Source organism: Zingiber officinale, chromosome 8A (genome assembly GCF_018446385.1).
Source record: "Zingiber officinale cultivar Zhangliang chromosome 8A, Zo_v1.1, whole genome shotgun sequence".
In the NCBI taxonomy this organism is placed as follows: domain Eukaryota; kingdom Viridiplantae; phylum Streptophyta; class Magnoliopsida; order Zingiberales; family Zingiberaceae; genus Zingiber; species Zingiber officinale.
Window position 1 is genome coordinate 69,335,171 of NC_056000.1, and position 11,305 is coordinate 69,346,475.

The 11,305-nt window shown below is 35.4% G+C and overlaps 2 protein-coding genes across 4 annotated transcripts; one reads left to right on the top strand and one right to left on the bottom strand.

Annotated features, from left to right (window-relative positions):
* On the top strand, positions 1–6,318 carry LOC122009415 (protein root UVB sensitive 6-like). Of its 2 annotated transcripts, XR_006119559.1 has the most exons (15): positions 1–468; positions 1,243–1,341; positions 1,467–1,580; positions 2,168–2,239; positions 2,313–2,423; positions 2,513–2,632; positions 3,407–3,508; positions 3,598–3,670; positions 4,472–4,555; positions 4,630–4,694; positions 4,769–4,870; positions 4,947–5,138; positions 5,277–5,373; positions 5,450–5,484; positions 6,086–6,318. XR_006119559.1 is itself a non-coding variant. In XM_042565557.1 (14 exons), the coding sequence occupies exons 1-13, from the start codon at positions 127–129 to the stop codon at positions 5,343–5,345; spliced, it is 1,545 nt and encodes a 514-aa protein (XP_042421491.1). In that variant the 5' UTR covers positions 1–126; the 3' UTR covers positions 5,346–5,373; positions 5,450–5,733. The 2 variants fall into 2 exon arrangements, 1 of the variants encoding a protein (XP_042421491.1); XM_042565557.1 differs by lacking the exon at positions 6,086–6,318 and having other exon boundaries at positions 5,450–5,733.
* Positions 6,319–7,746: 1,428 nt separating this feature from the next.
* On the bottom strand, positions 7,747–10,273 carry LOC122009416. Of its 2 annotated transcripts, XM_042565560.1 has the most exons (3): positions 9,981–10,273; positions 8,960–9,893; positions 7,747–7,981 (listed from the first exon to the last, which is right to left on the bottom strand). In XM_042565560.1, exons 1-3 carry the CDS (start codon positions 10,256–10,258, stop codon positions 7,976–7,978), a joined length of 1,218 nt encoding a protein of 405 aa, XP_042421494.1. In that variant the 5' UTR covers positions 10,259–10,273; the 3' UTR covers positions 7,747–7,975. The 2 variants fall into 2 exon arrangements, with proteins under 2 accessions (XP_042421494.1, XP_042421493.1); XM_042565559.1 differs by lacking the exon at positions 7,747–7,981 and having other exon boundaries at positions 8,882–9,893.
* Positions 10,274–11,305: the final 1,032 nt, after the last annotated feature.

Here is an 11,305-nt window from a genome sequence, read left to right on the forward strand (position 1 = left end):
GACGGCGTCGGTTTGCCCGCTGTCACTGCCCCGGCGACGTCGACGCCCCCCGAAGCTCCCGCGATAAAACCGAGGCGAACCTCCTCTCCTCATCTGAATCCGCATCTGCCCCCCTTAGATCCGTCCATGGCTCCGGTTCCGCTGAAGCCTTCGCCGGGTCTCGCGCCCGAGACCCGCGACATCGTCCGGGAGGCCGTCCGCGCCAGCGCCGCTGCTACCCTCGCCTCGTCCCCTGCGCTGCCGGCGCGGGACGACTGGATCCAGGCCGGGATCAAGTTCGGGACGGCTATCGACCCTGGCCTCGCCCTCGTCGCGCCAGCCGCTCCTAGGGTTCTCTGCTGTGAGGAGATCGACGGGAGGAGGTGGAGCTACGTGCTGGATGACGTGGAAGGCCCCCCCGGGACGAAGGCGAGGAAGGGACCGTCTCTTCGCGCCGTCCCGATGCAGAGCCCCGTGGATCCCTTGGAGGTGAATTCTTCCGACGATCCTCAGTTCTGTTCTGATTGAGGTTGATGCTTAATTTGATTCTAGCACTGTGGAATTCCTTTTATCTCAATACCATTAAGCTGGCATCTTGTGTCATGTTTTACGAATACACCAGAGAGATCATATTCTCATGGATTCAATCGAAACAGAATTATATATCTTTTATTTAACACTGTCTTTTGTTCCTTAACATCCTATAGAAAGAATTTGCTCGAGTAGGAAGATGAGAGATCATAATATGGAAGATGTTTTCAAGGTCCCTTTTTCCTTGAAAATGTTGGTAGAAAGAGTATCTTACCTTTGTATTAGACTAAAGCAGGTATTGAAGAGTTTTTAATTTTTTTGGAAAAAAAACACACGATATGTGTGCCTGTAAACACACTTGAGTTTTAAGATATTGAAGCGTATGCTTCCTCTGAAATGAGGGAAGCATACCACAGTTTTTCAAGTGATGAAATAAGGTTATTTTTCCATGCTGTCTTAGTTCATGTTTGTCCCTTTTAATGTGGGCCATCTTGCTTACATTACATATGTATATCTACAAAGATTGAGATATGTAATTTTTTTGCTTCGATTCTGAAAAACATTATTGAAATTTTTAATGTTGTATGCTATGTGGTATAACAATTGTGTGTAATTTATCCAGTGACTCCTAGAGGAAGTGATGACTTATATTTTGTGGATTTAAATGGAGGTTGTAGCTAGTTAGCACTAGTATTAAGATCAACGTTGACTGCTAAATTCACATTTATGCAGGAGATGATGTCATTCATAAGATCGTATGTAGTGCCTGATGGCTTTCCTGACAGTGTAACCCCTTCTTATGTCCCATATATGACATGGAGGGCTTTGAAGGTACATACTAGTTTATCCAAAATAGTGTGAATCCAGTTATTAATTTGTCCTTATACTGGAGGATGACATTGTTGTTTCTTGTTTACTTGAGTTCTTCCTCACTAGTGTTTACTTCTTTTGTTCAGCATTTCTTTGGTGGAGCCATGGGTGTTTTCACAACAAGGACTCTGTTAAATTCTGCGGGAGTATCCAAAAATACAGCTGCATCAGGTGCTGTTGCCATCAATTGGATACTCAAGGTAAATTATTTTTTTTGTGTGTGTTAAAAAAACAGTATCTCATGTAGATGCAAAATTATGTTCTAGTTATCTGCAAAAATATGTTCATGGATGTGTTTACTCTTTTAATGGAGATGATAGATCTCTTTTTTGAAGCAACCTCCTATTATCTTTCCCTATAATATTGTAACAAGTCTTGGATTCCTATGAATAACATTGCTAAAAAAACAATGCTGAATCGGGTAACATTGGGGCAAAAAAAGTGACAGGCTTTTTTTTTGTAATGGGATGGATCAACTTTCACCTATTTTTTTTGGTTATGATCAGATAGTGTCTATATGTAAACTTGTTTCTTTTCTGATCTTACTATTCTTTCTTGTGTATATCCTTGCCTTGCAGGAAATAATTGCTTTAAATAAGAGAATTTCTATACACTTTCAAGTACACATCCTGTAAAAAAACAAAATTTGCATTACTTGAAGAATGATTGTTATTGTTATTTGATGATAGATTTTGTGTTGTTGGTTGGTCCAAACAGTTCCATTTGCCTGTGTTTGACCAAGTACTTCATTTTGGACTTTTACCCTCTATTTTAAAAAATTCTCCAGGATGGAGCTGGCCGTGTCGGCAAAATGCTCTATTCACGTCAAGGAAAGAAGTTTGACTATGATCTGAAGCAGGTACATTCCTGTGCTCTTTCGACTTCATAGGTTCTATGTATGGTGTTGATTGATAGTTTATATTTCTCCTCAGCTTCGCTTTGCAGGTGATCTTTTAATGGAGTTAGGTGCAGGAGTAGAGTTAGCAACTGCTGCAGTTCCACAGCTTTTCTTGCCACTTGCATGTGCAGCCAATGTTCTTAAGGTTAGGAAGCTATGCGCTCGGTGTCTAGTTTATACCCAAGGATAAAAGGATGTAGATGATGTGTGATAGCTTAACTGTCTCCCTTACAGAATGTTGCTGTTGTTACCTCGACATCCACACGCACTCCAATATACAAGGCCTATGCAAAAGGAGAAAATATAGGGGACGTCACTGCTAAAGGAGAATGTGTTGCCAATATAGCTGATCTGGTAGGCTATTCTGATCAATCATTACTTGGAATATGGACATCCTAAAAGTTCGAGAACTTTCCAATTAGCAAATTGGTTCATCCCTTCTATTCTCATAGTGTAACTTTTGTATGCTAATATGCTATTATGCAGGAGTCAGTTAAGTTACTCTCTTTTTTCTCGATGACATGCCCTAATAAATCCTTTTGATGTTTCTCAAGGCATATCGAATTCTGCAAATGTTGGAATGGATGGAATTAGAAAGCAGTATTTGTAAGCTATGCTTTGTTTTTGAGTTTCCAACTTCCTTTTTTTGTCCCACAGTTTTATTTTCTAGATTGACAGTAATTCTTGCAAACTATTCAAAATAGAAATATAATAAGAAGATAAAGGTAAATAAATAAATTCACAGTTACCTCAGAAAGATTTTAAAATATGCATTAGAAGACAAGCAACTTGGTAGAGTTGATATGCAACTTTTCTTAGCCTTCACAGATACTATGTTGGATTGTGTTCTACATTAAAAGAACTTTCAGACAATTATAATATATATCAAATCAACCGCTTGCATTTGCTTCAACTATTCAAGATAATGAGGATCTTACTATTAGGAATGCATTTTTTTTTTTTGAATAAATTATACAGCAATGCTTATATGCTTTTCCGAAAAATGATTTATTATTTTAGAAATTAGAATGCAGATAAATTGTCTTGACTATACTGCATTTTCCTTTACTAATTTTTGACAATAAGACTGCATCAAATCTTAATGGCTGATAAATTATCTTTGTTTAGTTGGGCACTGGACTGAGTATCTTGATATCGAAACGAAATCCATCTTTGGTGGCCTCATTCACATTCTTGTCATGTGGATATCTATTTAGCTCATATCAAGAGGTTAGTCTCTATCGGGCCTAAGGTGTTGTGTGCCTTTCTCTGACAGTTTCTTCAACAAATTTATTTTGCTTATTCTTCATTTTTGCTAGGTCAAATCATTAGTATTGAATACGTTAAACACAGCAAGATTCACTGTGGCTGTGGATTCCTTCATCAAGACTGGTAAGTCAAGCAAGATATGTATAGTTTAAATGCATTTTTGTTTGCACTAAGAAATGCTGAAGTACTTTGATGTTGTGTGCTTAACTACTTGCATGATCAACTCTGAACTAGGATCTATTCAGGTAGGCAATGCTCCCAAACTTATGAGGATCTTGTTAATAGAGAAAAGTTTGAAAAACTAGCGACTGTATAGATACATACTGATTGAATAATAAAATCAGGTGAATAGGTAATGGTATTTAAGAATAATGAATGGTTCTTTTGGAAAAAAGAAAGAAAAGGGCCATATGTTAGAGCAGATTTTTCTACATCTAAGTCATGTTAGTCCAAACTATTTAGGTTGGCTTTATGGATTTTGCTATGTCATGCTATGCCACTAGCAATACTAATCTCTTATATCGCTTTTGTTTAACCCTTTTACTATGTTAACTAGATTTTTCCTTTATCCATCACGTTTCTAATTCCATCCTATTTAACTTGTCAACTGTCGACACCATCTATTCTGAGAAGCTCATTCTACATAAATCACCTTGATAAACAGAGAATAAATTCAAAGATCCTTAGATATGGACTAAGGCTTTAGTTAATGGAGATCTGGTTATAATTGTTAATTATATACTAGAACAGAAAATCTTATATTGGATTTAATTCAAATATAACCAAATTGAACTATGTTTTGTGAGTTTTATTTCATTTCTATTACATCGACTAAGATAATGACATTTGGCAATCTTTGGAGCAGATTTTTTCTTATCATCTTCTTTGGTAATACCTACTAATAATACTCCAAAAAATTTTTAGGACATGTTCCATCATTAAAGGAAGGAAACGTAAAGGAGAATATTTTCAATCCTCCATGGTCTAACCATACACCAGTAGTTATAGGTACGCGGCAAATAAGGTAGCCTTATTTCTATTCATCCGGCTACGCTTCTACATCTACTTTACATCGTCTTCAGGATCGAGATTTTCTGAAGCGTTCCAGGAGCCGTCTTCATTTCTTGCCATGCAACCCTTGTTCGAGGTATATACTGAGATTGTGATTCCTGCTTGCTATAATTTTAATCCACATGCCTATCTTGTTGCTTCTAATTGCAGGAGGAGAGATACATGGTCACCTATAACCCTTCAAAGGGTAAAATTTATGCATTGCTCAAGGATCAAGCAAAATCAGATGATATACTAAAAGCGGCGTTCCATGTAAGCACTGATTACTAAACGGCAAATATACAAAAAAAAAACACCAACTTAACAAGACAACTTTCTTTTACGACAGGCGCATGTTCTTCTGCATTTCATCCGGTCGTCAAACTCAAAACTAGCTTTGAGAAGATTTAGCAGCAGTGACCAATCAAGACACGAAGGAACTTTGCTTGTTTCAAATGACAACTTTCTTTCTCACATCGCTGAGTCTTGCAAGATCGTGTCATCATCATATACAATGTTCAAGAATAAAGCTACCAAACAGGTGATGCCTTGTCGACTTACCATTTTTATGTTCAATCTAATTATTGTAAACTTTTTGTTGGTTCTTCTATCATTGAAACTGATCTATATTTCAAGCATTTCTGAACTCTCTATTGACGATGCCATTTCTTTTGCTTAGGGATGGATAATGTCTCACTCTTTGCTTAATCCGGGTAGAGCACGGCTAGTTAGTACTCTACACCACTGATCTGCGATCACCATCCATAAATTCAGAGGTTCCTTTGTTTTGCTGGTTTCTCGTATAAATTTCGACGCAGAGAATTTGATGCTGAAACTATTTCTTCGTATCAGATCTTAACACACGGGCGGTGGATTGCTAGTCTCAGGTACGTGAACATCTTATGCCACGGCAGAGTTAGAAAGTCTATCAAAACCACTCGACTGACAAAGTGGTGACATTCTATTTCGGATTTGCTCTCACAGTTTCTGCTCCCTGCAAACTGGGAGACAGAGATCATTCCGAAACAATTTTGCTTGTGTACTGCTGGAGTTACTTGCCTATCGAACTTTTCGATGTGTGTTGGCATATCCTCTTGCAGTTTTGTTTGTTGTAATACTGTAAAATTTGTTGGTGCCTTCTGACTGTGTCGTAGAGTTTGAGATGCAAATCTGTGATATAAAAAAATGGTTTTTTTTAAAGAAGAAATATATCATTTTATTCTCTATATAAAGAGAATTTGGATTGTTTAATTTAAATTTATCATTTAATTATCTATGAAGACGAGATCCTTTATGTTACATAGAGTATCTAATTATTTCGTATTATTAACATCATTAAGAGAAACTTAATTTTATTATTTTCGCTTTAAATGGAGGATTATCGGCTGTACATTCGGTGCATAATTTTACAGTCACCACCTTAAGGTCCTTTTTATTTCATAATCAGGCCGCATTTTCGTTGTTCATTCTTTCTTTTGCCTCTTTCAGATCAGGCAGTCGTGGACGGTCGGCGGCAGCGTTGCAGGCGAGAGTGGCGAGGCAGGCGGATCTCCTGAAGAAAGATGGGAGCCGACACTTCAGCAAGAAACCCGTCCGCGCCGCCGACGATGCATACACCGAGGTACATCTTCTCGAGTGTAGAATTTTGAGGAAAATATTAAAAGATATTGTAATAATTATTTAAAATGATAAATCTTTTAGAGTATTCACGTCAATTTTCTTATTACTATATTTAAAATTTAGGATAAATGATCCACTTTATTAAATTTATATAATTACTTTTCACAACATACTATATTAAATATCTTTAAAAAATTTTATTATTATTTTCTCTTTCTTCTATTTTTATTATTATATTTATAGAATGAATGGAAGAAAAGAGATTGAAAAGATTGAATGAAAGGAGAGAGATTAAACAGAAATATTATTTTATTTTTAGTGTAAAAATTTCATTCTCTAAATTTAGAAATCATTATTTATCAAATCTAAATTTAGGGAATGAATAGATTAATTGATGCAGATAGTTTTTAATTATCTTATCTAAAATTTAAGATAAAATTTTTGATTAAAATAATTGATGTAGATGTTCTATCATTTATAATAAAATGAAGAGAAATAGAGGCATCTAATTATCTACATCGTAAAAAAAATAATCCTGTTTTAAAAATTATTAAAACCATCAACTCATTTTATAATTTAATATCTAAAATATCCTTCAACTGTTGCATTGCAGGACAGTAAAACAGCTTTAACCAAGGACGTAGTAATTAGATCAAATCAAAACCACTGCCACCTAGAAATACATTGTTCTAAAGGAACAGCTTGGATTAAAATTTAAAATTATATGAGAAAAAAATTAAAAGAGCATCCCTTCTTGTTAGAATTGGTAATAAGGCATTAATTTTTTTATTTATTAAATTTTATTTTCTAAGACAGTGTAGTAATTGTGATCTTATAACTATTATTATTACTTGTAATAATGATATTATAACTGCTATAATTATATATAACTATATAGTTATAAAAATTACATTTCTATAGTTACTATAATATAATTAAAAAATATATATATATTATAGTCGTTATGATTTATGACTATTACAATATAATATAATATAATATAATATTGGTTTGATGAGCGATGAATGTCACATTATGGACCACTATTAATAAAAATAATATTGATTTGACCCGATGCCCAAGTTATTGTTAATTACTATAACAATATATAATATATATATAATTTTGACAATTTCAGAAAAAAAAAAGACAATGCACTTTTTATTTTTATCCAAGTTGTATTGATTCACATTTTAGAGTAGCTTTCGAGGTGATAAGAATATTTTAAATATTAAATTAAAATGAAATATTATTTTAATATTTTTTTAAAAAAAACTTCATTTTAACAATATAATTATAAAAAAAATAACCTTTTAATACTTCATTTCATAGTTTATCTATTTCTTCAAAATACATTTCTATCTGAGACATTTCTACTAATTGAGCTTGAGGACTAATTAGTCTCTTCCATTCTCCTAAAAAAACAGTGAGCATCTTTAAGCACTAGGTAGCTGAAAATGGAGAATTTTAATCCTAATATATTGGCTCATTTCTTTCAAAAATTTTGTTTAATTCTAAAACTTACAACATAACAGAAACAAGCACAATAAATGGCTGCCAAACATACATTAAAACCAACACACTAAAACAGTTCACAAGTCACACAACACCTCATACTCATGGTCCAAAGGTCGAGAGATAAAAAAACACAAATGGACTATAAATCTGAGCAGCTTATTAGCAAAGAAAATAGTAACAGATTTTTCTATCTCAAATAAGTATATATAACCTTATGCTCCTCTCACATAGAAGACTTGACTAGTCCTGCATGAAAATATGACAGGTTCAGCAAATCAATCAACTTGTAAACACAGCTCGAGGATATAAATGGACTAGATTTTAACTTCCTAGAACTTGTTAACAACAGATAAGTTTACCATGTTCAACACTTAGTGATGTTTTCTTTTCTATTCCATGTGATGCAAGTGTAGTCCTTAGCCAAATGCAAAGTAATTCTTTACCAGTTGTCTAGGTCGTCTTAAAGATGTCATTGTTGGAGAATGGATAGAGGCCCCTGCTTTTTCTCTATAAATTTTGCTCAAGTAATTCATACTCGCGTCCAGTTTTCTCGTCTACACAAACTGGTGTTACTATCTAAACATGTTGTATGCATCTAGTCCACTTAAGTGAGGTTTGCATCCAAGACCAAACTCTGTTCCACAGTTAGAATTCACAATGTGACAACTACTTTCATACAGGCAGTTAAATATAACACATGGCTAAGAATGGATCTATACAACAATAATCAACCAGCTATATAGATCCTCCTTCTTCATTGGACTCAGCTGCTCAATCCCTTATTATATCTTTTTCAAAGAATCATCTTGCGTTAACAAAATTATACACAATAATTTTATGGATCCATACATAACATTTGTTTACATTTTATGCTGGTTGACAACCTAACAAAGTCCTCTTTTATTCTGTCTTGGACTATGACCATAGTAGAGTTTATTTATCATCGGCAAAGGTTAGGATCTACGTCATTAGGCTCGATCCCTTACTATATTTTTTTCCGAGAATAATCTAACATTAGAACAATAGTTTTATGGATCCATACATAACATTTGTCCATGTTTTATGTTGGCTGGCAATCTAACGTAGTCCTCTTTTATTCGGTCTTGGACTGGCCATAGTAGAGTTTATTTGTCATCAAGATGGATCTATAAAAACTACCAACAAATTGAATTGCAAGCATGTTACTCTAGTACAAAGCAAAGGACGATATAATTACTAGTTTACCTCATTGTCATCATCGTCTTCATCTCCTTTCTTAAGGCGAGTGGTTCCTCCCTCTTTGCTGATCGGCAAATTCATGTGGCCAAATGGAGTGTCAGCATCGATGCTCCCTTTAATGGAATACCCGGTGCCTCTTCCCCTAATCATATCCCACAGTGCAGAGCCGAAATCCTTGGGCCTAAAAGAGATAGGGATCTCCATCCTTGCAACCCCGTTCTTCTCAATTGTTGTGGTTTTGTTGAACTTCGCACTAGAAATGCTGATTTCAGACAGCCAAAATTCATAATCCAATGCGTTCAGCCCCAGGTCGAAATCGTTCTTGTTCTCTAGCTTCAAGTGCAGCGAAGCTATCGTCTCCTCGAAGGAGAACTTATCGAAGTGGATCTTTTCGACATCAATATCCGGCTTGTAGGGCACTGGAATCTCGCCAGTCTTCTCCAGGGGCAGCGTAATCCTGCCGAAAACTGGCACATCTACAATGAGATCGACCTTGACCCTATAAGGGATGATGCTTCCAGGCTTGATGTCGCCGTAAGTGTTCTTGATATCATCGTAGATCAAAGTGACCGGGATCTTCACCGTCTCCGAACCGTGCGCGTGAATCGTGCCCGCATCGGGGATCAATCCAGAGACCAGCTTCCTCCCGTCGCTTTCGATCAAGTAATCGATGTCGACGAGAGGGATGGGGATCGGATTAGGGTTTGTGACCAGGACATCGACGACGATGTCTGCCTTCTTCATGTTGATGGAAGGTAGATGGACGGCGGTTACATCGGCGGTGGGCTTCCCGAATCCGACTGCCTCCTCGATTCTCTCGCCCACATCATGAATAAAGTCCTTGACCTTGTCCAAAAAGCCCCCTTTTCCTTCATTCTCGTCCTCTTTCGATTCCCGTTCCGCGAGTTTGGGCTCGCCGGAGGACGCCATGGCGGATCGCCTACAAGATCAACAAACGCATCTGGTTTCAAAACACGGAAAGACGAAGCCTTGACAGGAAGGCAAAAGAACACGGGCGATCACGTACCAAGAGCAGATCCGGAGGGGGGCGAAGGGGATATCGATCGGTGGCGCTCTTCCGATCTTGCAGTTGGAGATGGGAGACCGGTAGCTGGAGGAGGAGGAGGAGGAGGAGGAGTGGGCTTCGATCCAGCTGTAGGCTCTGCATCTAATGGCGAGGTCCGCGCGTCGATTGCGCGTGCGCTGAAAGCGCGGCGCCTGCTTCCGCGTCGAGGTCGAATTAAATTTAGAGATAAGTAACCGCTCATCGACGTGCCACGTGTTTGCCACTGGTCGACTCCACATCTCTCGTATAAAAAATATTTTTCAAAATTATATTTTAATTATTTATTTTCTAAATTTACCGATGAATGAAATATGAAATTATACGTGGTCTATCATAGGATTAATCGGATTATAAAATCAAGATATCCCATATAAAAATATAATTAATTAAATAATATGAATTATTGTATAGGTGTTGTCCCTGATCAATCGAAGAAGGCAAATGCTAAAATGATCCGATGGAAGTTCTAGAATTTGAGTAAAATTCAAACGATGTCCCTTTTTATTAGAATGGTCAATATTGTTTTTTTTATTTATTATCAAAGGGTGTTTTATCTCGGTACGTTTTACTTTTTAAAATTATCCTTATTTTAAAAATTATTATAGTAATTACGAAATCATAAATACTATATAATTATAATAATTATAATTTTATAATTATTACTATGCAATACTAATTAATAATAAAAATAAATTATATAGATTGTAACTGCTATGATTCATAAATATTATAACTATTATTAATTGGTGTTGACGAAAGATGAAATATTTATATTAAAAAATTTATGAACGGTAATTATTACAATATAATATTATTAATGTTGATCAAAATTAAAGTGTTGTTATAATATAATATTGATAAGATATGAAATATTCATATTGTATTATAACAAAAAGTCCTGTCAAAAGAGATAAATTATGAGATTAATTTATAATCAATCGTTAAATGATTAGGGGTGAGAAGAGTTTTTTCTCCAAAAATATGTGCTCACTAAAAATTGATCTTTACCCATTATAATAAATTTATCACCCTCTAATTAACTTTTTCTCTAAGTAGAATATACAATTATGAGATGCTGAACTTCTAATTATATGTCAAAAGTATTTTTTGATTTATCCTAATAAAAAATTTTTATGGAATGTTGGACTTCTAATTAGATGCCAAAAATATTTTTTTAATTTATCCTAATAAAAAAATTTTATGGACCGAAACAATCCTCTTAAATTCACTATTATCTAGTTCATCGATATTTATTTTTTGCCATGACTTTGCTCGAGATGAAATAA